This window comes from Orbicella franksi, chromosome 8, assembly GCF_964199315.1.
Source record: "Orbicella franksi chromosome 8, jaOrbFran1.1, whole genome shotgun sequence".
Lineage (NCBI taxonomy): Eukaryota > Metazoa > Cnidaria > Anthozoa > Scleractinia > Merulinidae > Orbicella > Orbicella franksi.
The window spans coordinates 7,207,874-7,229,641 of record NC_138152.1 but is presented as its reverse complement, the minus strand read 5'-3'; the positions used below and the strand labels follow the sequence as shown (position 1 = coordinate 7,229,641).

Below are 21,768 nucleotides of genomic sequence, written 5' to 3'. Positions count from 1 at the left end.
ATGCCGAGTTGATGTTAATGGAACTACAGTTATTTACGGCTTGTAGCCGCATGCAGCAAGGTTGCCCGAACTAGCGTAAAAGTTAGAAAGACTAAACGGCTCCCACTGGTTCTGCTCCAAGCACAGAAGAGAATGTCAGAGCAAGCTTTGCCCTGACCACTCGTCGGTTCACTTCGCTGAGATGACCGGAGAACGAGCATTACTACACTACATGTAAGTGTTGTTTGAGCAATTGAGCATTTTTACAAAAATAAAGCTTCTCATCGTAAACAGAGACAGTTCAGTTATTGTTTTCTGTCGTTGTTTTACTTCTTAAGTATAATTTCTGCCTTCGTACCAAATATAATGTCTTTTATCGAAGCACTGTTTACGTTGAGAATTTTTTTATTTCGCTACGCGTTTTGTCGGCGGGAATCTAGCAAAACTTGTTATTTAAGTACAGTTTTAACACTACTGTTGCTAACAATGGTCTCTGTGAGCCATATTTACTACAGACAAATAGCTCGTTTCCATTTCGTTTGTCTGAATCACAGGGGATGTTTAATTTGGGTCAAATTTGTCAAAATTCCAAAGCAAAAATTTCAAAACCAACTTACCGTCATCAACCCGTGCTCTGTTCTCTGATAAAGCACGCTCTTTCAGCCAATCAGAGCGCGCGTTATATGGAAACTTTATTATAATAATTTTTGCCAACTGTCCAAATTTGAAATAAATTGGATAGTTTTTGCTCGAACGTTTAGTTTAGCTTTGAACAAACTGTCAAATTTGAGAAAAATCTGAATACTTTCCATCAACCAATCAAATGTCAAGGTAAATAAAAGAACCGAGAATTGGCCAATCAGGTTGCAGCTATTATCACTGCCATCAAACGTCAGCGGGTGAGTTTTATTATGTTTTGATAATGGCGGAATTTCCCGACTTAGTCAGGGAGCATATGTCTTAAAATAAATTTCCGTGGGATTTTTATGGTGAAAGCAAACCACCTACCTAAATGTGTTAAGGGAAACCTGAGGAACACAAAAAATGTTGTCGGCAATTTTGTAACCTGCACCGGCGGCTGCTATGGGGGGTCCATTTTTAGACCTATATGGCTCAACATGGAATCGAGGCTCGAATATAAAATGGCGTGGAAATACAATTAACTACAATAAATTTCCACAAAATTACCAGAAATATTTAATTTAGTTTATCTAATACATATCCATAGACTTAAGTAGTAAATACTGATCACGTGATCAACACTGCACGAAAGCGAGGCTGGTCGTTTGTTGTTTTCAAATAAGCATCAAATGCATGAAGGCATATATTTTGCTACTGAAAATTGATCAGAGAGTTAAATTTATTAAAGGGATTGTATTCAAATCAATAGCTCACTGAAATCAGGAAAAAACAATGATTTTGGTCAGCGGTCATTTTCATCATTTTAGAGGTCCGCCATGTTGGATTTACAGTCCATCTAGAGCGGCATGTTTTTTGGTGTTTAACAAGATATGGAAACGGATTCTGGTTCAAAAACAAACGAAACTGAGGCCAAAGGGTTGGATTTACACTTATGTATAATTTGTCAAAGAAAAAAAAACGAAAATCTAGTTGAAAAGCCCGAAGCTCACGAAAAAGTTCTGGTATCGATCGAGGAATGGAGTAAGTACGGTAATCTTGAGTACACAGAAGCGTGGAGTAAGTTGAGGTTTGCTTCTGTCCAAGAGCTCGAGGATGGGCGGGCATCATGGCATAGATCATGTTATAAAGATGCAGTACATGCTGGGATGCTTAGACGAGCAAGAGAAAGGTATGAGAGGCAGCTCGAAGGCCCCAATGAGTCCAGGCGAAAATCACGACCAGATTCATCAGTAGAAATTCCTCAACTAACCCGTTCGAAAACGTCTCCCTACAATAAGAATGTCTGTTTTTTCTGCGATGGCCCACCCGGTTACCGTAAGAGCCTGCATAATATCAGTACCTTTTCTGCTGGTGAGTCCCTTCGCACTGCCATTGGGATGTCGGGTAATGATAAGCTCTCGGTTAAACTCAACACATCCATTGCTCCAGATGATGCTCATTCCATAGATATAAAGTACCACAAAAACTGTTGGGCAAACCATGTATCGCATGTTTTACGAAGAGAAACATCCGAATCATCATCTGAGAAGTTGGCTGGTGAGATTGCAGCACAAATAGAATTCCTGACAATGACGGAAATGACTTTGAGTAGCGGAAAAGTGGCGACTATGTCTGAATTACAAGATACGTTTGAAAGCATACTAGAATCTAACAATGTGGAAAATTCGAGGGGCGGACGAAAGGCCTTGAAGCAGTTACTACTCCAAGAGATACCAGATATAGAGTTTCATGCACCTAAACGTGTCAATGAGTCCGGGCGAGTCAGTATCAAGAAGACAAGAGATCAAGCAATTCAGATGGCTGAGGATCAGACCGCAGACATAGACTCCGATATGAAAACTCTGTTTGATGCTGCTGCAATAATTAGGAAATCTATCACCAAATGTAGGAAGTGGAAGTTTACAGGTTCACTGAAAAACCTGCCTGACGAGAACGTACCAGTAGAGCTTTTTAGTTTTTATAGATGGATTATACAAGGCCCAAAACATGAGCTTTCTGCTGGAAAGAAATGTGACGAAGTGTACAATCGTGCAATGGCTCTATCCCAGACCACTGTATCAATGTGTTTGACTGAGAGGCAGGTCACAAACAAGAAGTCCGATGTTGTAAGATCCTCGTCGGAGATGCCGCTGCAGTTAGCCGTTGGGATAGCTGTACACCAGGCCTTGAGAAGCAAGCAGCTCATAACCATGCTTCATGGATTCGGAATGTCAGTGGACTACAACAGGATCCTGAGAGTAGAGGCCCAAATCGAAGCTAGCGTTCTAAAGCGCATGGAGCTGAATGATGGTCTATATATACCCCCTGATGTAGTTTTGGGTAGGCACGTCTTTTTTGCAGTCGATAATGTGGATTTCGCTGAGGACACTCCTGATGGCAAGAATACCTTCCACGGCACAGCGATGGCAATCTACCAAAGGCAGGAAGCAGGCGATGTAGCACCAGAGCTGACCGTGGACCCCGGAGATCAGTGTCGTCGCTCAATCAGAGAGCTTCCTGAATCTGTGACAACCTTGCTAGAATGCCCTGCACCACCCGGAAGGCCTGTTGGTCCCACCTTCCCCCAGTTTGGATTGTGTACCGAAGACCAACTTCCATTGTACATCAAAAAGCAAGATTTCACATGGCTTCTCGGACGCAGTATGACCAGAACGATCACCAATGGAGAAGTTGAAGACAATCAGCCCCCTAGTACCAACATCCCAGTATGGTCTGGCTATAACTCCACTATGAGTAGTTCCATGCCGTTGACGCGAGTTGGCACCCCTCCCCTGATCGCTGCACCAGCACACGAGTGGCAGACTCTGCTTACCATTCTGATGCAAGCACAGAATATTAACACGGCGGTTGTAGGGCAGAACAGGAGGACTGTGATATCGCTTGATATGGGACTGTATCAACCGGCAAAGAAGTTACAGATGACCCGTCAAGATCTTGGGCATATAATACTTCGTCCTGGTGAGCTACACATCGTGATGGCCCAACTTCGCACAATCGGTGCATTCATCGAGAACAGCGGGCTGGACATGTGCTGGGTAGAGTCGGATCTCTATGGGCCTTCCACTGTGAAGCAGATTCTCGGTGGGAACCACGTAAAGAGAGGAGAGGCAGCGCACATGGTTACATTACAAGCTCTATTCAGCCTCTACCAGGAAGCCTTCTTCGTGAGACACCCAGCTGTACGCACGATTGTGGAGAAGTCGGCTAACCAGTTAAGCGATGCGTGTAAAAAAGGCGAAAACCAAGATATTACAGCAAAGCACGAAGAACTGGCACAGACCATCAATTCAACAGAGCTTGTTGCAAAGATGGAGCAGTTTGATGCAGACCATGAGGATAGTCCACTGTTCAAGTTCACCCGAGGGTACATGGCAATGGTTTTGGAGATGATGACGTTCATCAGAGCCGTACGGACTGGAGACTGGGATCTTCATCTACAAGCCCTAAAGCTGTTTGTGAAGTACTTCTTTGCGCATGACATGTTAAACTACGCTCGTATGATTCCTGTTTACTTGGCAGAGATGGAGATAATAAAGGAGACCGATCCTGAAATCTACCATGAGTTCCAGAATGGCAACTGGGTGGTGAACAAGAACGCGAACGTAGCATTCTGTGCCGTTGGCGCTGACAACGCGCTTGAACACGTCAACAGATCAATGAAAGTCTCAGGTGGATTGATTGGCATCACGCTGAACCCTACTGCACGCACAAAGTATTTTTTGATTGCACCTGAGTTAGCAAGACTGGCAGAACAAGCCAAGCTGATGGCAGGTACTTCTTCTAAGACACAGACTAGCCATCACAACCTCACCACTGCTGTCAGGTTACGTGAAGAAAGGAACGTCCAGCAGCTGACCACTAGTATTCAACGGTTCACCAACCCCTTCACAGTAGAAGGCCCTGATCTGTTCAACCTAGTGACGAAAGTGCGCATGCCCGAGAAAGTGAAGAAAGATCTCTGCGATCAAAGCGTCATTGGTAACAAGCTGTTCGGAACATTCGTTAAGGAACGGATACAGACAGCCGAGAAGAGCATCTGGGACGTGATGAAGAAGCGCAAGCTCCTAACGTGGAAGACTACTGGGAAAACAGTTAGGGTGGCTACAAAGGATAAGATCATCGAGCTAAAGGAAGATCGATGTCTCTTCGCGCGGATGATGGTAATCTGCAAGTCCCGTCCAGAGATAGACATCAAAGAGGCAGTGGGAGCGTACGAGTTCTCGGTAGTTCCACGATCAATGTTTGCCGCCGATGGCAATATGCTGCACTGTTCCGCAAAGAGCGCCTTGATGAGTATTCTAGAGAAGCTGCCAAGTGACAGATCAGTTGCGCAGGCTGAACCCACTGACCAGTTCGCTAATGCAGATGTGCAGATCAAGGTTTCCATTGTAGATGGTATGGCCGAAGTACAAGCACTGGAAAAACCGGATTGGATCAAGACCTGCTCGGATCTGGCCAATCATTTCACTGTGACGATCTTCGACAAGTACAAGGAGGCAGATGAAATTCGTCTTATTTTCGACAGGTTTGTCACTCCCGCTGATATTTACCTTGTAACCTTTGTGTTTATATTAGATATAATTACTTACATTAGTGGGCACGTTATTCTGCTTTTAGGTATGATGTACCATTGTCTTTAAAGACCGCAACTCGCGAATTTCGTCAGGGATGCTTGGAACCTATCAGCTACAAGATTACTGACACCACTCAGATTTCCAAGGTATACTATTAACGGTTTTTCATACAAAAGCAATGATCCTATATATAATGTACTACAAGAAGAATAGGGCCAGATATAGAGGTAAAGACACTAAAACTAGTACACCCTTTCTTATGCAGGTACCGATGAAGAGACTTTTGGCACATGTCAGCACCAAGGATGAACTGACGCAATATCTTGCCAGCAAGACTCTAGAGAAGGGGCGTCAGAATGGTTTGCACGTGGTGGTTGCATGGAGCAGTAAGTGTAGGGCAACACACAAGGATGTGGCGTACCTCGATAGCGACCAAGAGGAGGCAGATACCAAAATACTGCTACATGCAGTAGATGCCACCACATCAGGAGCTACGAGTATCAAGATCTTTTCACCGGACACTGACGTGTTTGTACTGGCCCTTAGACGTTACCCGGAGCTATGTGCGGACACTTCATTCGTCACTGGAAGAGGACAGCGCCACTGAACTATCCAGCTTTGTCCAATTGTCCGCGCTTTAGGAGCAGCTAGAACGGCAGCACTACCTGGCTTTCATGCCTGGAGCGGAGCTGATGTCACTGGAAACTTTGCATTTAAAGGAAAGCTGGAATGCTGGAAAGCGTTTCTTGAAGCTGATGAAGAATGTGTCACTGCACTTGCAGATCTCGGCTGTACCGTCGTTCCCACAGTGGGCATGTTCTATGCAATAAAGAAGCTAGTGTGCTAACTTTACCTGCCCAAGACTAAGATATCCAGCCTGAAAGATCTAAGGTGGCTCCTCTTTCGAAGAAAACAGGCCGAGTCAGAACGACTACCGCCTACACAAGCTGCTCTCCGAGAGGCCATTAAGCGAGCGCATTACCAAGCCATGATCTGGGCCAATGACAAAGTCCCTAATCCAGACCTTCCATCACCAGAGAACTATGGATGGAAAAAGGACAAAGGTTATTATAAATTAACAGTTGATATAGTAATAGACTCTCAAGTTCGACACTGCAGATCGAGATGAATTTAATGCATTGCCTTATTCTTTTATATTTCAGACAAATGGATGCCGGTGATGACGAAACTGCAGCCGGCACCCGACGCTGTTCTTTATCTTGTCAAGTGTGGCTGTGGGAAGGACAAATGCAGAAACAACAGGTGCAGCTGTCGAAGGGCGGGTCTCACTTGCACAGATCTATGCAGCTGCAGCAATGACGAGACAGGGGAAGCGTGTGACAATGTCGATATGATTGAGAATGATAGCTGTGATGATGAAACATCGGATGAGCAGGACGATGACAACAAGGAAGACGAGGATGATGAATGATTCTTACCTGACATCTATGTTCTGTAGACTGCAATGCATTATGGGCTCAGTTGTGTTATTTTTAAAGCAGTTATTATCGCCAAAAGCCTGACTAGGTTCTGGGTAGTAATAATTATATATACCCGTAAACCTGTTATGGTTAACATTACGCCCTCGGAGCAACCTTAATTATCGCTAACATATCGAATAGCTGATATAAGGCCTGGTCTAAACGTCGAGCCAACGTCGTGCCGAACCTAATTCCATTTGGTTTTATGATAGCGCGACGCTAGCACGGCAGTGGTTCTAAACGCCAATTTGGTTAGTTCTGTTTTCATCTAGTTGTATTTCTTCTTCGCACCGAAAGCCCTAATTTTCGGAAAGGAATTTGGTTCACCACGACGTTGGCTCGACGCTTAGAACAGGCCTAACAAGTGCCGAGGAGCTCAGCCTCACTTTCATGTCGTCTTACGTGAACAAAACCTATTCAAATGTAGTTTAATTCACGTGAACAAAAAATATCATGTAGTTCACTTGTTGTAGTCATTTTTCTCAACAACTCGAGAAAAAGAAATATGCTTTTAATGCTTATTTGAAGACAACAAACGACCAGCCTCGCTTTCGTGCAGTGTTGATCACGTGATCAGTATTTACTACTAAAGTCTATGAATGTGTATTAGATAGACTATATTAAAGATTCCTGGTAATTTTGTGGAAATTTATTGTAGTTAATTGTATTTACACGCCATTTTATGTTCGAGCCTCGATTCCATGTTGAGCCATATGGGTCTAAAAATAGACCCCCCGATAGCAGCCGCCGGTGCAGGTTACAAAATTGCCGACAACAGTTTTTGTGTTCCTTAGGGTCCCCTTAAAACATCTGGGTAGGTGGTTTGCTTTCACCATAAAAATCCCACGGGATTACATATGCTCCCTGACTAACTTTTCTCTCCACCTTTTTGACGTCTAAAACTTTCAAATGGAGTCTTCAGCTAGGTTTCCAGAGATAGAGGCTACTGATTTACTCGAGATGAGGGAGAATAATCAGAACAAGAATATTCAAAGAAGCACAAACACCTGGGTTAAAGTGTTTGACCTGTAACGTGCTGAGCGAAGCGAAGTGTGAAAGCTTGAGGAGATTCCCGAAGACGAGCTTGACGACATTCTTTGCCGATTTTATGCAGAGATAACAAAGCAAAACGGAGATGAATACGAGCCAGATAGCCTTGCTGTTATGCAAGGTTCCTTAGACCACCATCTAAAGAACAATGGCAAGAGTTACAGCATACTACGAGACCGCAGGTTTGCCAAGTCAAGACAGCAACTAAATGCTAAAGCCAAGCCGCTTCGAGAGAAGGGCTATGGAAAAAAGAAAAATGCTGCCGATGCTCTGAATAGGGATGATGGAGAGTTTCTGTGGCAGTCTGGCGAAATTGGAAAGCACTCTGCACAAGCGTTAATCAACGTGAATTTCCAGAATTTAACAGAGCACTTCGGGCTGCGTGGACGACAGGAACATTACTCAATGCAAATCGAGGATTTCCAACTAATTACCAGCCCAGACAACTCAGTCAAGTACATAAAATTCAAAGAGGGTCCTACCAAGACAAGACAAGGTGGCTTAAAGGTGAAACACAGGGCTGTCCATCCGAAAATGTTTGCAACGGGCGACGAAAGATGTCCAGTCATGTTGTTTGAGGAGTTGATTCAAAGGTGAGACCATGCTGTTGTCAAATAAAATAAGCTAGCAGATAGCGAAAGAATAAAAATATTCCCGCGAAGCAAAACTGTGATGAAATGGGAAAGAAAATATATATTTGTGTATACTTTGTCACATCTCTGAGATTTGGAAAACTCCCTACATGGATCAACTCTAATAAACTCCCAATATTTTTCTTGTGCTGGACTATTTTATCTTTTCTTTTCGGACTTTTCGTAATGAAAAGTTGTTCGATTGATTAGCCTTAAAGCTAACAAACTTCTGACAAAGTACCTGTCAGATATATAAATAATTGTCTCAATACTTATTTCTGTATAGACTTATTTTAGAAATTTTTGAAATACCAGTGTACATTGTACCATGAAGTATTTATAATTCAATCACAGACGACCTCCTGAAATGAGAAACAAAGGTCCATTGTATCTTACTACCATTTCCAAACCAAAGGGGCCAGTGTTGTTCAGTCGGCAACGCATAGGGAAGCACAAGATAGGGGAAATAATGAAGTCGATGGCAAAGAAGTCTGGTTTGTCAATTTCTACTGGAAAAAAGTTCACCAACCACTCAAGCCGGAAGACTTGTGTAGAGAAGCTCAAAAGTGCGGGAATCCCACGAGACCAGATTATCAATGTAACAGGCCACCGCAATGTTATGAGCCGCACCTCGTATGAGGGGGACGACGAGAACCAATGCAGACAGCTCTCATTCATTATAAGCGGAAACAATCCTAAAAATGATGAGTCCAAAAGCAACCCCTCCCCCCTTCAGCCTCATAATAATAGCGTGGTGAATAACACATTCACTGGGACAGTGAATTTCTATGGTGGATTTGGGCCCCCTGGTATGCCTGGACCCTCTACCCTGTCCCCCCAGATGTCACCAAATTCCAGGAAGCCCTGGAGAAGGCTGAAAGTATTGTCAGATTCTGATGAACAGTAATCTTGATATGAATTTCAGTGAAAGCACCTACTTCATTACGTGGATTAATTTAAGTACTTGTCTAAATTTTATTTGAGGCACCTATTTTATATTCAGGTTCTTACAATCGCCTTGTATCAAACTTTTCCATTGTGATCGTATTTAATCTTGTCGGTTGTTATTTATTGTGAAATTGCTGCAGTCAATGCCCACATATAAGAATCTTGTGGAATAAGCACAGCAAATTTGCCGTTATATGTCACAAAATCCATTCAAAATAACAACAGATAACAAATGCTGGATATTTCTGTTTCGGGGATTAAATACACTTAATATAAGTTGGTTCTTGCACTTTTTCAAACTTTTGTAATGTGAGTTTTATGAGTAGATTTTGTACCCAATGGTACATGTTGAAAACTTTTATATCTGACCTTCTTGATCCCAATGGATCATTTTCTTTATCACAAATTTAGATTTATTAATTAAATAAGCGTGATGTGTGGCAAAAATACATTTTTGCATTTTCCTGTTTTCTCCAATTTGAAGGTTCACACAGGATGCTGCATGTATATGATTGATTTGAGTGTAATTTGCAATAAACACATCAGATATTCAAAGAAATGTGTATTTTCAAATTTCACTGCACCTTAGAGGGTCAAATATTTGCCATGTTCATCTGTTCTTGGATGCCATATAATTAATAGGTAATAGGACTGCATGCTTGTCCAATTTGGAAATAATTGGATTCAAAAAATTCCTCGCACTACCAAATTGGACGAGGCCGAAGGCCGAGTCCAATTTTGGCAGTCCTCCGAATTTTTCTCATCCAATTATTTCCAGACTGGACGGCATGTAGTCCTATTACATATACAAACACAAATCCAAAATGACCGGTGATTGTTGGTAATTTTTAAATTTCTCCGGGGTAGTGTGGATGGGCCCTTAGCGACGTTACCGTTGTGGTTTTCTTTAGTTAAAACCTTCTGTTTAATTTTTGCGTATCTATTGAATTTTTCTCAATTACTGCCATTGACGGTTAGTGTAATATTTTGCTATTTATATTCTACCGCACACTATGTTCAATTCATACTGAAGATGGCAGAAGTATAAGTATTTGCCGAAACTTTTTTGTTAAACTTAAGTGTTGACTTTTTCTCTAAATGTGTATCATCATTGTTATTATCCAGACCAAATGTAAGATATGCAGTGTAAATAGAATTCTAACGAAAATTTATCACAACTGACTTTTAAAAGAAATATATGGAAAGCTGTAGGGAGAATTTATATTATAAGCACAAGACTGCGAGGAGCCTAATACATACTGCTTTTATTACTACTCCCTTGAAACTTTAATATAGCTGCGGCAGGAAAAGGTACCTCTATCCCTTTTTGTTTTTTTAAGCCCGACTCGCATGTACGTTAATTATTGGTTTGCATATGTCATAGGACCACATCAAATCTGGAAATAATTGCAGTAGGCAGAGTCCAATTTGGCAATCAACAGATTTTTTGAGATAAGGCTGAAACGCCTTGTTTTCTTTTGCCCTCTCGGAACAAAGTTTCTTACGTGGTACAACGCCCTTCAAATCTAGTGGACCCGAGATCGGTTCCTGAACACGCCGACTCCTTTTTTCTTAATTCCTCTTTAAAGGTTAAGTGGATAAATTTAGAGTGCCTAAATCCATCACAGCAATGTAGTCCATTTGGTGTTTTCAACGAGGCTTTCATGTAGTTAGTCGTGATCGTCGTGATTGAGATTCAAAGGATATGAAAATAAGGAGGGATTCAATCCACCAAAGGAAAAAAGATGGCGGCTGTACATTTTATCACGATGCCTTGCGAACCTAACACAGCCTAGCAGGCACAAAGAAAGCCAATTTTTTACAATATTTGTTCCTGTACTAAGAACAGTGAGAAGCCCAGGTTTGAAGGTTTTATAACGTTTCTGTACGTTTTTTAAAACGTTGTTAAGGTTTTCGGGCGCTAAGAACTGTGGGTAAATGTACCAGTCGCCATCTTTTTTCCTATGGAGGATTGATTTTCACAGTTTAAGACTGCTGTTGTAACAATTATAACCCGAGGCCATTATAAGATAACTTGTATGCTACAGATATATCTTTAGCTGTTGTTGTTGTTATTGTTGTTGCTGTTGTTCTGGCTTCGGGAGCAAACAATCATTCTCAAAATAACCTTGTACTCTCGTCTGAACTGCCTATTCGTTGCGCCATATATGAAGGGGTTGATGGTACTACTCAAATAAGCCAAGAACGCGTATGTAAGGTACACCTGTCGCTGCAAAGTCTGTTCCCCGCGCGCGGCGTCAATGTTATCCATGACAGAGATAGGAAGCCAACAACATGTGAAGCCGACCATTACTGCTGCCAAAGTCTTGGTCACTTTTGCTTCTTCCACGTTCGCTCTGAGTTGCTGAAAGTTATTTTGCTGCGAGAAAACTTGATTTGATCTAGATACTGTGCGGAATACTTTCGCGTAGCAGATTGTGATTATAGTTAAGGGTGCTGCGACGGCAACGCACTCAATAAAGACAGTATATGCAATATTGCTTTCAAATGTGTACAAACACATCGCTTTACCCGGCTGGAATTCAAATCTCCCGTTCTTGATGAAAATTGGAGGCAATGATCCAACAAGAGCCGCGCACCAAACAACAGCAATGTACAGCAAACTTCTCTGTTTTTTGAACAACACCGCGTACTTTTCTGGTTTGACAACGCAGAAATATCGACTAACTGCAATTAATCCCATAGTCTGAAGAGAAGCCAGTCCAAATGTCAATGCTGCAAAACCGTCGAAACGACAAAAACTCTCACCAAACATCCAGCGGCCGTGAAACAAAGTTACAACTGAAAAAGGCATACAGAAGGTGGACATCAGAATATCGCTTACACCAAGCGCTATCACAAACATGTTGGGAAGCGTACGAAGTCTCTGGTTTCTGTACACGGCGTAACAAGTTAGAAGATTGCCAAAGAAGGCCACAATATTAACAACACCAAACAAAACTGTTTCAGTCCACTCTAGAGACTTAGTTCTCGTGGCAAGCTCGACAGAAAGCGATTGCTTCATGACTTTTAACGTTCACGGTCAGCGAAGATATTCGTGCTTTTTGGGGCAATAAATGTTAGAAGCTATTTAGTTGTTGTTACACTGTAAGTTGTTGTCAACTGAGAGAGCAGCTGTTACCTGCTGTCGTTTGTAAGCGATTACGCACATGATAGGATTGACATCAGTTTATGCGTCTGTCTTGTTATTAATCATGAATTTCGTCGTAACATTGTCAAAGTAGCTGTGGATCCACAAGGCGATAGCCGAGTGGATCTACAGTTTACTGTGACAATGTTATGACAAAATTCATTGTCAGTAACAGGACACACCCAAACAAAACTGAGGTCAATTTGTCTTTAACTATCAAAAAACAAGCGCATCGCATCGTATAAATTATAAATTCATGAGTCTGTCTGCTTATTGACAATGAAAATTATATTAGCCAATGGGTGCGCGAGAATTTCTGCAGTTATTGTAAAACTGCTTGTCAGCAGCACCTGCCTTTTCTTATTTTTAAGCTTCTATTCGTCACTGGCCATAATTTATTAAAAGCCATTGGTTAGATGTCCACAGTTAGTTTAGGAAACTTTCACTCATCTGGGAAGTTTAATTTGACATCTTATCTAGTTCCTCGCATTATTAAATGGAGAATTAAAGTAGCCCCGAGGAAAACATTGACTAAAAATGAATTACCTACGAAAGACGCGATAGCCTTTAAGTCTTAAGTTTTACTTCCTTTGTCTAAACTATCAAGTATAGAACACGGCGTTAAATTAGAAAAGAAATTTTAAATATTAGCCTTCGTGGTTCACGTTCTCAAGACAACGCAAAATTCGGTTATTTCACGACGTTAGAGAGCTTAAGCAATGACGACGGCGACGGTGACCCTGAGGACAACGCTTAGTAAAAAATGAATTTATATTTGACCTGCGAATTTTGCAGTTGTCTAGATCTGGTCAGTCCGTCCGTTGGTTTCACAACTTGCTCAAGCTAAATATGTAACGCCAGGGTTCAATATTCCAAATTAAAAATACAAAAAATTATCCTCCGTCGTTCGCGTCTTCTAAAATACGTAGAACTTAGTCATTTCACGTTGTTGTTGTTGTGCAGAGGACAGCAAAGAAATGCACAAGACCTATAACGCACATGCACAGAGATGGTGCCGTTTGTTTAGGCACCGGCCACACTACACCGGCGAAATTTGAAAACGCAGCCTTATTCAGGCCTACCATCCACCTAATCCGTCACGAAAATGCTCTACAAACCGGAGAAAATTTAAAACGCTGGCTTTTCGTTTTCGTGTGGACGAAAAACATTTTGAAAACGGGGCTTTTTCAAAACAATGACTTTACGATAATTATGCAATTTCCCTGTCCCAGTTTTTAGCTAATTATATAGCTGCATCAAAATCCAATATTGCCAACAGATCTATTTTTTATTAATTTTTGCCAACTGTCCAAATTTGAAATAAATTGGATAGTTTTTGCTCGAACGTTTAGTTTAGCTTTGAACAAACTGTCCAATTTGAGAAAAATCTGAATACTTTCCATCAACCAATCAAATGTCAAGGTAAATAAAAGAACCGAGAATTGGCCAATCAGGTTGCAGCTATTATCACTGCCATCAAACATCAGCGAGTGAGTTTTATTATGTTTTGATAATGGCGAAATTTCCCGACTTTTCTCTTCACCTTTTTGACGTCTCAAACTTTCAAATGGAGTCTTCAGCTAGGTTTCCAGAGATAGAGGCTACTGATTTACTCGAGATGAGGGAGAATAATCAGAACAAGAACACTCAAAGAAGCACAAACACCTGAATTAAAGTGCTTGACCTGTAGCGTGCTGAGCGAAGCGAAGTGAGATAGCTTGAGGAGATTCCCGAAGACGAGCTTGACGACATTCTTTGCCGATTTTATGCAGAGATAACAAAGCAAAACGGAGATGAATACGAACCAGATAGCCTTGCTGTTGTGCAAGGTTCCTTAGACCACCATCTAAAGAACAACGGCAAGAGTTACAGCATACTACGAGACCGCAGGTTTGCCAAGTCAAGACAGCAACTAAATGCTAAAGCCAAGCCGCTTCGAGAGAAGGGCTACGGAAAAAAGAAAACTACTGCTGATGCTCTGAATAAGGATGACGGAGAGTTTCTGTGGCAGTCTGGCGAAATTGGAAAGCACTCTGCACAAGCGTTAATCAACGTGAATTTCAAGAATGTAACAGAGCACTTCGGGTTGCGTGGACGACAGGAACATTACTCAATGCAAATCGAGGATTTCCAACTAATTACCAGCCCAGACAACTCAGTCAAGTACATAAAATTCAAAGAGGGTCCTACCAAGACAAGACAAGGTGGCTTAAAGGTGAAGCACAGGGCTGTCCATCCGAAAATGTTCGCAACGGGCGACGAAAGATGTCCAGTCATGTTGTTTGAGGAGTTAATTCAAAGGTGAGACCATGTTGTTGTCAAATAAAATAAGCTAGCAGATGGACAATTTCACTTGGGAGAAATCCCTACATAACGAAAGAGTAAACATATTCCCGCGAAGCAAAACTGTGATGAAATGGGAAAGAAAATATATATTTGTGTATACCTTGTCACATCTCTGAGATTTGGAAAACTCCCTACATGGATCAACTCTAATAAACTCCCAATATTTTTCTTGTGCTGGACTATTTTATCTTTTCTTTTCGGACTTTTCGTAATGAAAAGTTGTTCGATTGATTAGCCTTAAAGCTAACAAACTTCTGACAAAGTACCTGTCAGATATATAAATAATTGTCTCAATACTTATTTCTGTATAGACTTATTTTAGAAATTTTTGAAATACCAGTGTACATTGTACCATGAAGTATTTATAATTCAATCACAGACGACCTCCTGAAATGAGAAACAAAGGTCCATTGTATCTTACTACCATTTCCAAACTAAAGGGGCCAGTGTGGTTCAGTCGGCAACGCATGGGGAAGCACAAGATAGGGGAAATAATGAAGTCGATGGCAAAGAAGTCTGGTTTGTCAGTTTCTACTGGAAAAAAGTTCACCAACCACTCAAGCCGGAAGACTTGTGTGCAGAAGCGCAAAAGTGCGGGAGTCCCACGAGACCAGATTATCAATGTAACAGGCCACCGCAATGTTATGAGCCGCACCTCGTATGAGGGGGACGACGAGAACCAATGCAGACAGCTCTCATTCATTATAAGCGGGAACAATCCTGAGTCCAAAAGCAACCCCTCCCCCCTTCAGCCTCATAATAATAGCGTGGTGAATAACACATTCACTGGGACAGTGAATTTCTATGGTGGATTTGGACCCCCAGGTATGCCTGGACCCTCTACCCTGTCCCCCCAGATTTCACCAAATTCCAGGAAGCCCTGGAAAAAGCTGGAAGTATTGTCAGATTCTGATGAAGATTAATCTTGATATGAATTTCAGTGAAAGCACTTACTTCATTACATGGATTAATTTAAGTACTTGTCTAAATTTTATTTGAGGCACCTATTTTATATTCAGGTTCTTACAATCGCCTTGTATCAAACTTTTCCATTGTGATCGTATTTAATCTTGTCGGTTGTTATTTATTGTGAAATTGCTGCAGTCAATACCCACATATAAGAATCTTGTGGAATAAGCACCGCAAATTTGCTGTTATATGTCACAAAATCCATTGAAAATAACAACAGATAACAAATGCTAGATATTTCTGTTAAGGGGATTAAATACACTTAATATATGTTGGTTCTTGCACTTTTTCAAACTTTTGTAATGTGAGTTTAATCAGTAGATTTTGTACCCAATGGTACGTGTTGAAAACTTTTATATCTGAAATTCTTGATCCCAATGGATCACTTTCTTTATCACAAAGATTTATTAATTAAATGAGCGTAATATGTGGCAAAAATACATTTTTGCATTTTCCTGTTTTCTCCAATATTTGAAGGTTCACACAGGATGCTGCATGTCTACGATTGATTTGAGTGTGATTTGCAATAAACACATCAGATATTCAAAGAAATGTGTATTTTCAAATTTCACTGCACCTTAGAGGGTCAAATATTTGCCATGTTCATCTATTTTTGGATACCATATAATTAATAGGTAATAGGACTCCATGCTTGCCCAATTTGGAAATAATTGGATTCAAAAAATTCCTCGGACTGCCAAAATTGGACGAGGCCGAAGGCCTCGTCCAATTTGGCAGTCCTCCGAATTTTTCGCATCCAATTATTTCCAGATTGGACGGCATGTAGTCCTATTACATATACAAACACAAATCCAAAATGACCGGTGATTGTTGGTAATTTTTAAATTTCTCCGGGGTAGTGTGGACGTTACCGTTGTGGTTTTCTTTATGTAAAACCTTCTGTTTAATTTTTGCATATCTGTTGAATTTTTCTCAATTACTGCCATTGACGGTTAGTGTAATACTTTGCTATTTATATTCTACCGCGCACTATGTTCAATTCATACTGAAGATGGCAGAAGTATAAGTATTTGCCGAAACTTCTTTGTTAAATTTAAGTGTTGACTTTTTCTTTAAATGTGTATCATCATTGTTATTATCCAGACCAATTGTAAGATATGCAGTGTAAATAGAATTCTAACGAAAATTTATCACAACTGACTTTTAAAAGAAATATATGGAAAGCTGTAGGGAGAATTTATATTATAAGCACTAGACTGCGAGGAGCCTAATACATACTGCTTTTATTACTACTCCCTTGAAACTTTAATATAGCTGCGGCAGGAGAAGGTACCTCTATCCCTTTTTATTTTTTTAGCCCGACTCGCATATACATTAATTAGTGGTTTGCATATGTCATAGGACCACATCAAATCTGGAAATAATTGCAGCAGGCAGAGTCCAATTTGGCAATCAACAGATTTATTGAGATAAGGCTGAAACGCCTTGTTTTCTTTTGCCCTCTCGGAACAAAGTTTCTTACGTGGTACAACGCCCTTCAAATCTAGTGGACCCGAGATCGGTTCCTGAACACGCCGACTCCTTTTTTCTTAATTCCTCTTTAAAGGTTAAGTGGATAAATTTAGAGTGCCTAAATCCATCACAGCAATGCAGTCCATTTGGTGTTATCAACGAGGCTTTCATGTACTTAGTCGTGATTGAGATTCAAAGGATATGAAAATAAGGAGGGATTCAATCCACCAAAGGAAAAAAGATGGCGGCTGTACATTTTATCACGATGCCTTGCGAACCTAACACAGCCTATAAGGCACAAAAAAAGCCAAATTTTTTACAATATTTGTTCCTGTACTAAGAACAGTGAGAAGCCCGGGTTTGAAGATTTTATAACGTTTCTGTACCTTTTTTAAAACGTTGTTAAGGTTTTCGGGCGCTAAGAACTGTAAATGTACCAGTCGCCATCTTTTTTCCTATGGAGGATTGTTTTCACAGTTTAAGACTGCTGTTGTAACAATTATAACCCGAGGTCATTATAACACAACTTGCACAATACAGATATGTCTTTAGCTGTTGTTGTTGTTATTGTTGTTGTTGTTGATGTTGTTGTTGTTGTTGCTGTTGTTCTGGCTTCGGGAGCAAACAATTATTCTTAAAATAACCTTGTACTCTCGTCTGAACTGCCTATTCATTGCACCATATATGAAGGGGTTCATGGTACTACTCAAATAAACCAAGAACGCGTATGTAAGGTACACCTGTCGCTGCAAAGTGTGTTCCCCTCGCGCGGCGTCAATGTTATCCATGACAGAGATAGGAAGCCAACAACATGTGAAGCCGACCATTACTGCTGCCAAAGTCTTGGTCACTTTTGCTTCTTCCACGTTCGCTCTGAGTTGCTCAAGGTTATTTTGCTGCGAGAAAACTTGATTTGATCTAGATACTGTGCAGAATACTTTGGCGTAGCAGATTGTTATTATAGTTAAGGGAGCTACGACGTAAACGCACTCAATAAAGACAGTATATGCAATATTACTTTCAAATGTGTACGAGCACATCGCTTTGCCCGGCTGGAATTCAAATCTCCCGTTCTTGATGAAAATTGGAGGCAATGATCCAACAAGAGCCACGCACCAAACAACAGCAATGTACAACAAAGCTCTTTGTTTTTTGAACAACACAGTATACTTTTCTGGTTTCACAACACAGTAATATCGACTAACTGCTATTAATCCCATAGTCTGAAGAGAAGCCATTCCAAATGTCAATGCTGCAAAACCGTCGAAACGACAAAAACTCTCACCAAACATCCAGCGGCCGTGAAACAGAGTTACAACTGTAAAAGGCATACAGAGGGTGGACATCAGAATATCGCTTACACCAAGCGCTATCACAAACATGTTGGGAAGCGTACGAAGTCTCTGGTTTCTGTACACGGCGTAGCAAGTTAGAAGATTGCCGAATAGGGCCACAACATTAACGACAGCTAACAAAACTGTTTCAGTCCATTCTAGATTCCTAGTTCTCGTGGCGAGCTCGACAGAAAGCGATTCCTTCATGACTTTTAACGTTCACGGTCATGCAGCGAAGGTATTCGCGTTAATGCTTTCTAAAGCAAAAAAACGTCAGAAGCTATTTAGTTGTCGTAACACAGGAAGCCGTTATCATACAACCTAAGAAGCAGCCCTGACCTGCCGTCGTTTGTTCACGCACATGATCAGGACTATGACAGGATCAAAACAGTCACTTGTCAGCAGCACCTGCCTTGTCGTGTTTTAAAGCTTCTATTCGTCAATGGCCATTGTTTATCAAAAAGTCATTAAGTAGGTGTCCACAGTTAGTTTATCCGGAACTTTCGCTCAGTTGGGAACTTTAATTTGACATTTAATAAGCTCCTCGCATTATTAATATGGGAATTTAAGTAGATACAACGGCGACTCCGAAGAAAATGTCGACTAAAAAATGAATTGCCCACAAATGTCGGGATATCTCTAAAGTCTTAAGTTTTAGTTTCTTTGTCAGAACTATCACGAATCTGAGTATAGAACACGGCGTTAAATTAGAAAAGAAATTATAAATATTAGCCGTCCTGGTTCACGTTCTCAAGAAAACGCAGAATTCGGTTATTTCACGACGTTATGGAGCTTAAGCAATGACGACGGCGACCTCGAGCACAACGCCTAGTAAAAATTGAATTTACATTTTACCGTCGAATTTCTAGATCAGTTCAGTGCGTTTGTTGGTCTTACAACTCGCTCAAGCTAAATATGTAACGCCAGGGTTCAATTCCAAATTAAAATACATAGAGGATATTACACGGTAGCGAGAAGATATGAATTTTATGTTCGAGTGGCAAGAACAACATGAAATCCATATCTTTCGAGATAACGTGTAATAATCTTTTTATTATATAGAGACTCTGATGACGGCGTTTTTGACGATTTTCCGATGATTTCCGACCAGTTTTCGAAGATTTCCGAAGATTACCGAAGACTTTCCAGGAAGACCCGAAGATGTTTCGATCATACACCAACGAATTTAAGTACAATTTAAGACAAACTTGATATCAGTGAAATAATCGATCTCTTCACTAGTGAGGATATAAAAAATACGCCACTCCCGGATGTGGTTTCGCAAGAGCTTTACGAGTGATGTATTTTCCAGTAAAACACTCGTGTCTATATAATGAAAGAAATCATCCTCCGTAATCATGTCACGTTGTTGTTTTACAGAGGACAGCAAAGATATGTACGCATGACGCACGTGGACAGCCATTGTACCGTTTGTTTACGCCCCGTCCACAATACGCCGGAGAAATTGGAAAACGCAGCTTTATTCAGGCCTACCATCCACACTAATCCGTCACCAAAACACTCTACAAATCAGAGGAATTTGAAAACGCCGCCTTTTACGAACGGAAACCATTTTGACAACGGGGCTTTTTGAAAACGATGACCTTGCGATAATCACGTGATTTCCCTGCCCGAACACGAATCCTAAATGACCGGTGAGTGTTGGCAGTTTTTAAATTTCTCCGGGGTAGTGTGGACGGAAAGCATTTGATGCGTTTATAGAGTGAAACCTCCATTTTCATATTCCTCCGGCGTAGTGTGGATGGTCCTTAGCGACGTTGCCGTTATGGTTTTCTTTATGTAAAAATTTCGGTTTAATTTTGTATATCTATTGAATGTTTCTTAATTACTGCCGTTGTCGGTTAGTGTAATATTTTGCTATTTATATTCTACCGCACACTATGTTCAATTCATACTGAAGATGACAGAAGCATTTGCCGAAACATTTTTGTTAAACTTAAGAGTGTTGAGTTTTTCTGTAAATGTACATCATCATTGCTATTATCCAGACCGAATGTGAGATATGCAGTGTAAGTAGAATGCTAAAGTTAATTTATCACAACTTGCTTTTAAAAGAAATGTATGGAAAGCTGTAGGGAGAATTTATATTATGAGCACTAGACTGCGAGGAACCTAATACATGCTGCTTTTATTACTACTGCCTTGAAACTTTAATATATAGCTGCGGCAGGAAAAGGTACCTCTATTGCGTTTTATTTTTTAAGCCCGACTCGCAAGTTCATTGATTAGTGGTTTGCATATGTCGTAGGACCACATCAAATTTGGAAATAACTGCAGCAGGTCGAGTCCAATTTGGCAGTCAAGAGACTTTTTGAGATAGGGATGAAATGCCTTGTATTGTTTTGCCCTCTCAGAGCAAAGTTTCGTGGTAAAATGGCCTTCAAATCTAGTGGACCCCAGATCGGTTCCTGAAGCCGCCGACTCCTTTTTTCTTAATTTCTCTTTACAGGTCTTAAAGGTCAAATGAACCAAAATGTAGACATCTTTTCTTCAGCCATTTTATAGCGACGAAATGTTTTAAAAAAACATGTAGAAGGAAACTTATGCGGGAATTTTGTTTCTGAGCCGTGAAAAGGAGTAAAAAAGTTAAAAGTACGAAGACAGCCGATGGCTTCATGAAAACGTTTCCAAAATGACCGCGCCCTTCAATGGAAGGAATGGAAATAAGACTCTGCTTTGTGACGTCATTGTTGTCTTGAACATTGCTGCGTTTCTCCGTCAGTGAGTCTTTCGTGGGGAAGGTTTTGGATCTAAATACAAACCTTATTTTGCTTGGGGAATGACCGAGGAGTTCGCCCGCTTTCGGCGGGCATTTTTCGCTTGTTTTTGTCCAATTGCCGGCTTGTAACGTTCCATAGTGAAGTTAAAAATCGTCGGTACCGCGTCTTTATTAACTACAAGTTGACGACGCTTGAAAGAGGTTCACAACAAACTCCTTACTACAAGATTTTGTTCGAAGCTGTCTCCGGTAAAGTGTTTTACACAAACGCGCGAATACTTCAAGGGCATGGATAAAAAAAAAGTGATTTTAGCATTCCAATATCTCCGCAATGCTTCGTCCAATTCGTCTGAAACCTCAGAATATGTTTATTTCATACTTAATGAACACATTGAGCTCAAATGAAAAAAAATATCTAAATTTTGGTTCATTTGACCTTCAGTTTAACG

At 40.9% G+C, this 21,768-nt stretch overlaps 5 protein-coding genes across 5 annotated transcripts; 3 read left to right on the top strand and 2 right to left on the bottom strand.

Annotated features, from left to right (window-relative positions):
* Positions 1–1,496: 1,496 nt before the first annotated feature.
* Positions 1,497–2,357, top strand: LOC145495622 (uncharacterized; the record flags this gene model as incomplete). Its single annotated transcript, XM_081475249.1, has 1 exon — positions 1,497–2,357. A coding segment is annotated over exon 1 (591 nt), but the record flags the coding sequence as incomplete, so codon positions are not given.
* A 45-nt stretch (positions 2,358–2,402) lies between these two features.
* Positions 2,403–5,607, top strand: LOC145495479 (uncharacterized). The gene is made up of 2 exons (XM_081475105.1): positions 2,403–5,341; positions 5,461–5,607. The coding sequence occupies exon 1, from the start codon at positions 2,418–2,420 to the stop codon at positions 5,259–5,261; it is 2,844 nt and encodes a 947-aa protein (XP_081331231.1). The 5' UTR covers positions 2,403–2,417; the 3' UTR covers positions 5,262–5,341; positions 5,461–5,607.
* A 440-nt stretch (positions 5,608–6,047) lies between these two features.
* LOC145495567 (uncharacterized) lies at positions 6,048–6,741 on the top strand. The gene is made up of 2 exons (XM_081475210.1): positions 6,048–6,259; positions 6,359–6,741. The coding sequence occupies exons 1-2, from the start codon at positions 6,184–6,186 to the stop codon at positions 6,625–6,627; spliced, it is 345 nt and encodes a 114-aa protein (XP_081331336.1). The 5' UTR covers positions 6,048–6,183; the 3' UTR covers positions 6,628–6,741.
* A 4,426-nt stretch (positions 6,742–11,167) lies between these two features.
* Positions 11,168–12,407, bottom strand: LOC145495524 (melatonin receptor type 1B-like). Its single transcript, XM_081475164.1, has one exon. It carries the CDS (start codon positions 12,329–12,331, stop codon positions 11,363–11,365), a length of 969 nt encoding a protein of 322 aa, XP_081331290.1. The 5' UTR covers positions 12,332–12,407; the 3' UTR covers positions 11,168–11,362.
* Positions 12,408–17,546: 5,139 nt separating this feature from the next.
* LOC145495519 (melatonin receptor type 1B-B-like) lies at positions 17,547–18,907 on the bottom strand. Its single transcript, XM_081475160.1, has one exon. The coding sequence runs from the start codon at positions 18,784–18,786 to the stop codon at positions 17,794–17,796; it is 993 nt and encodes a 330-aa protein (XP_081331286.1). The 5' UTR covers positions 18,787–18,907; the 3' UTR covers positions 17,547–17,793.
* Between the last annotated feature and the right edge of the window lie 2,861 nt (positions 18,908–21,768).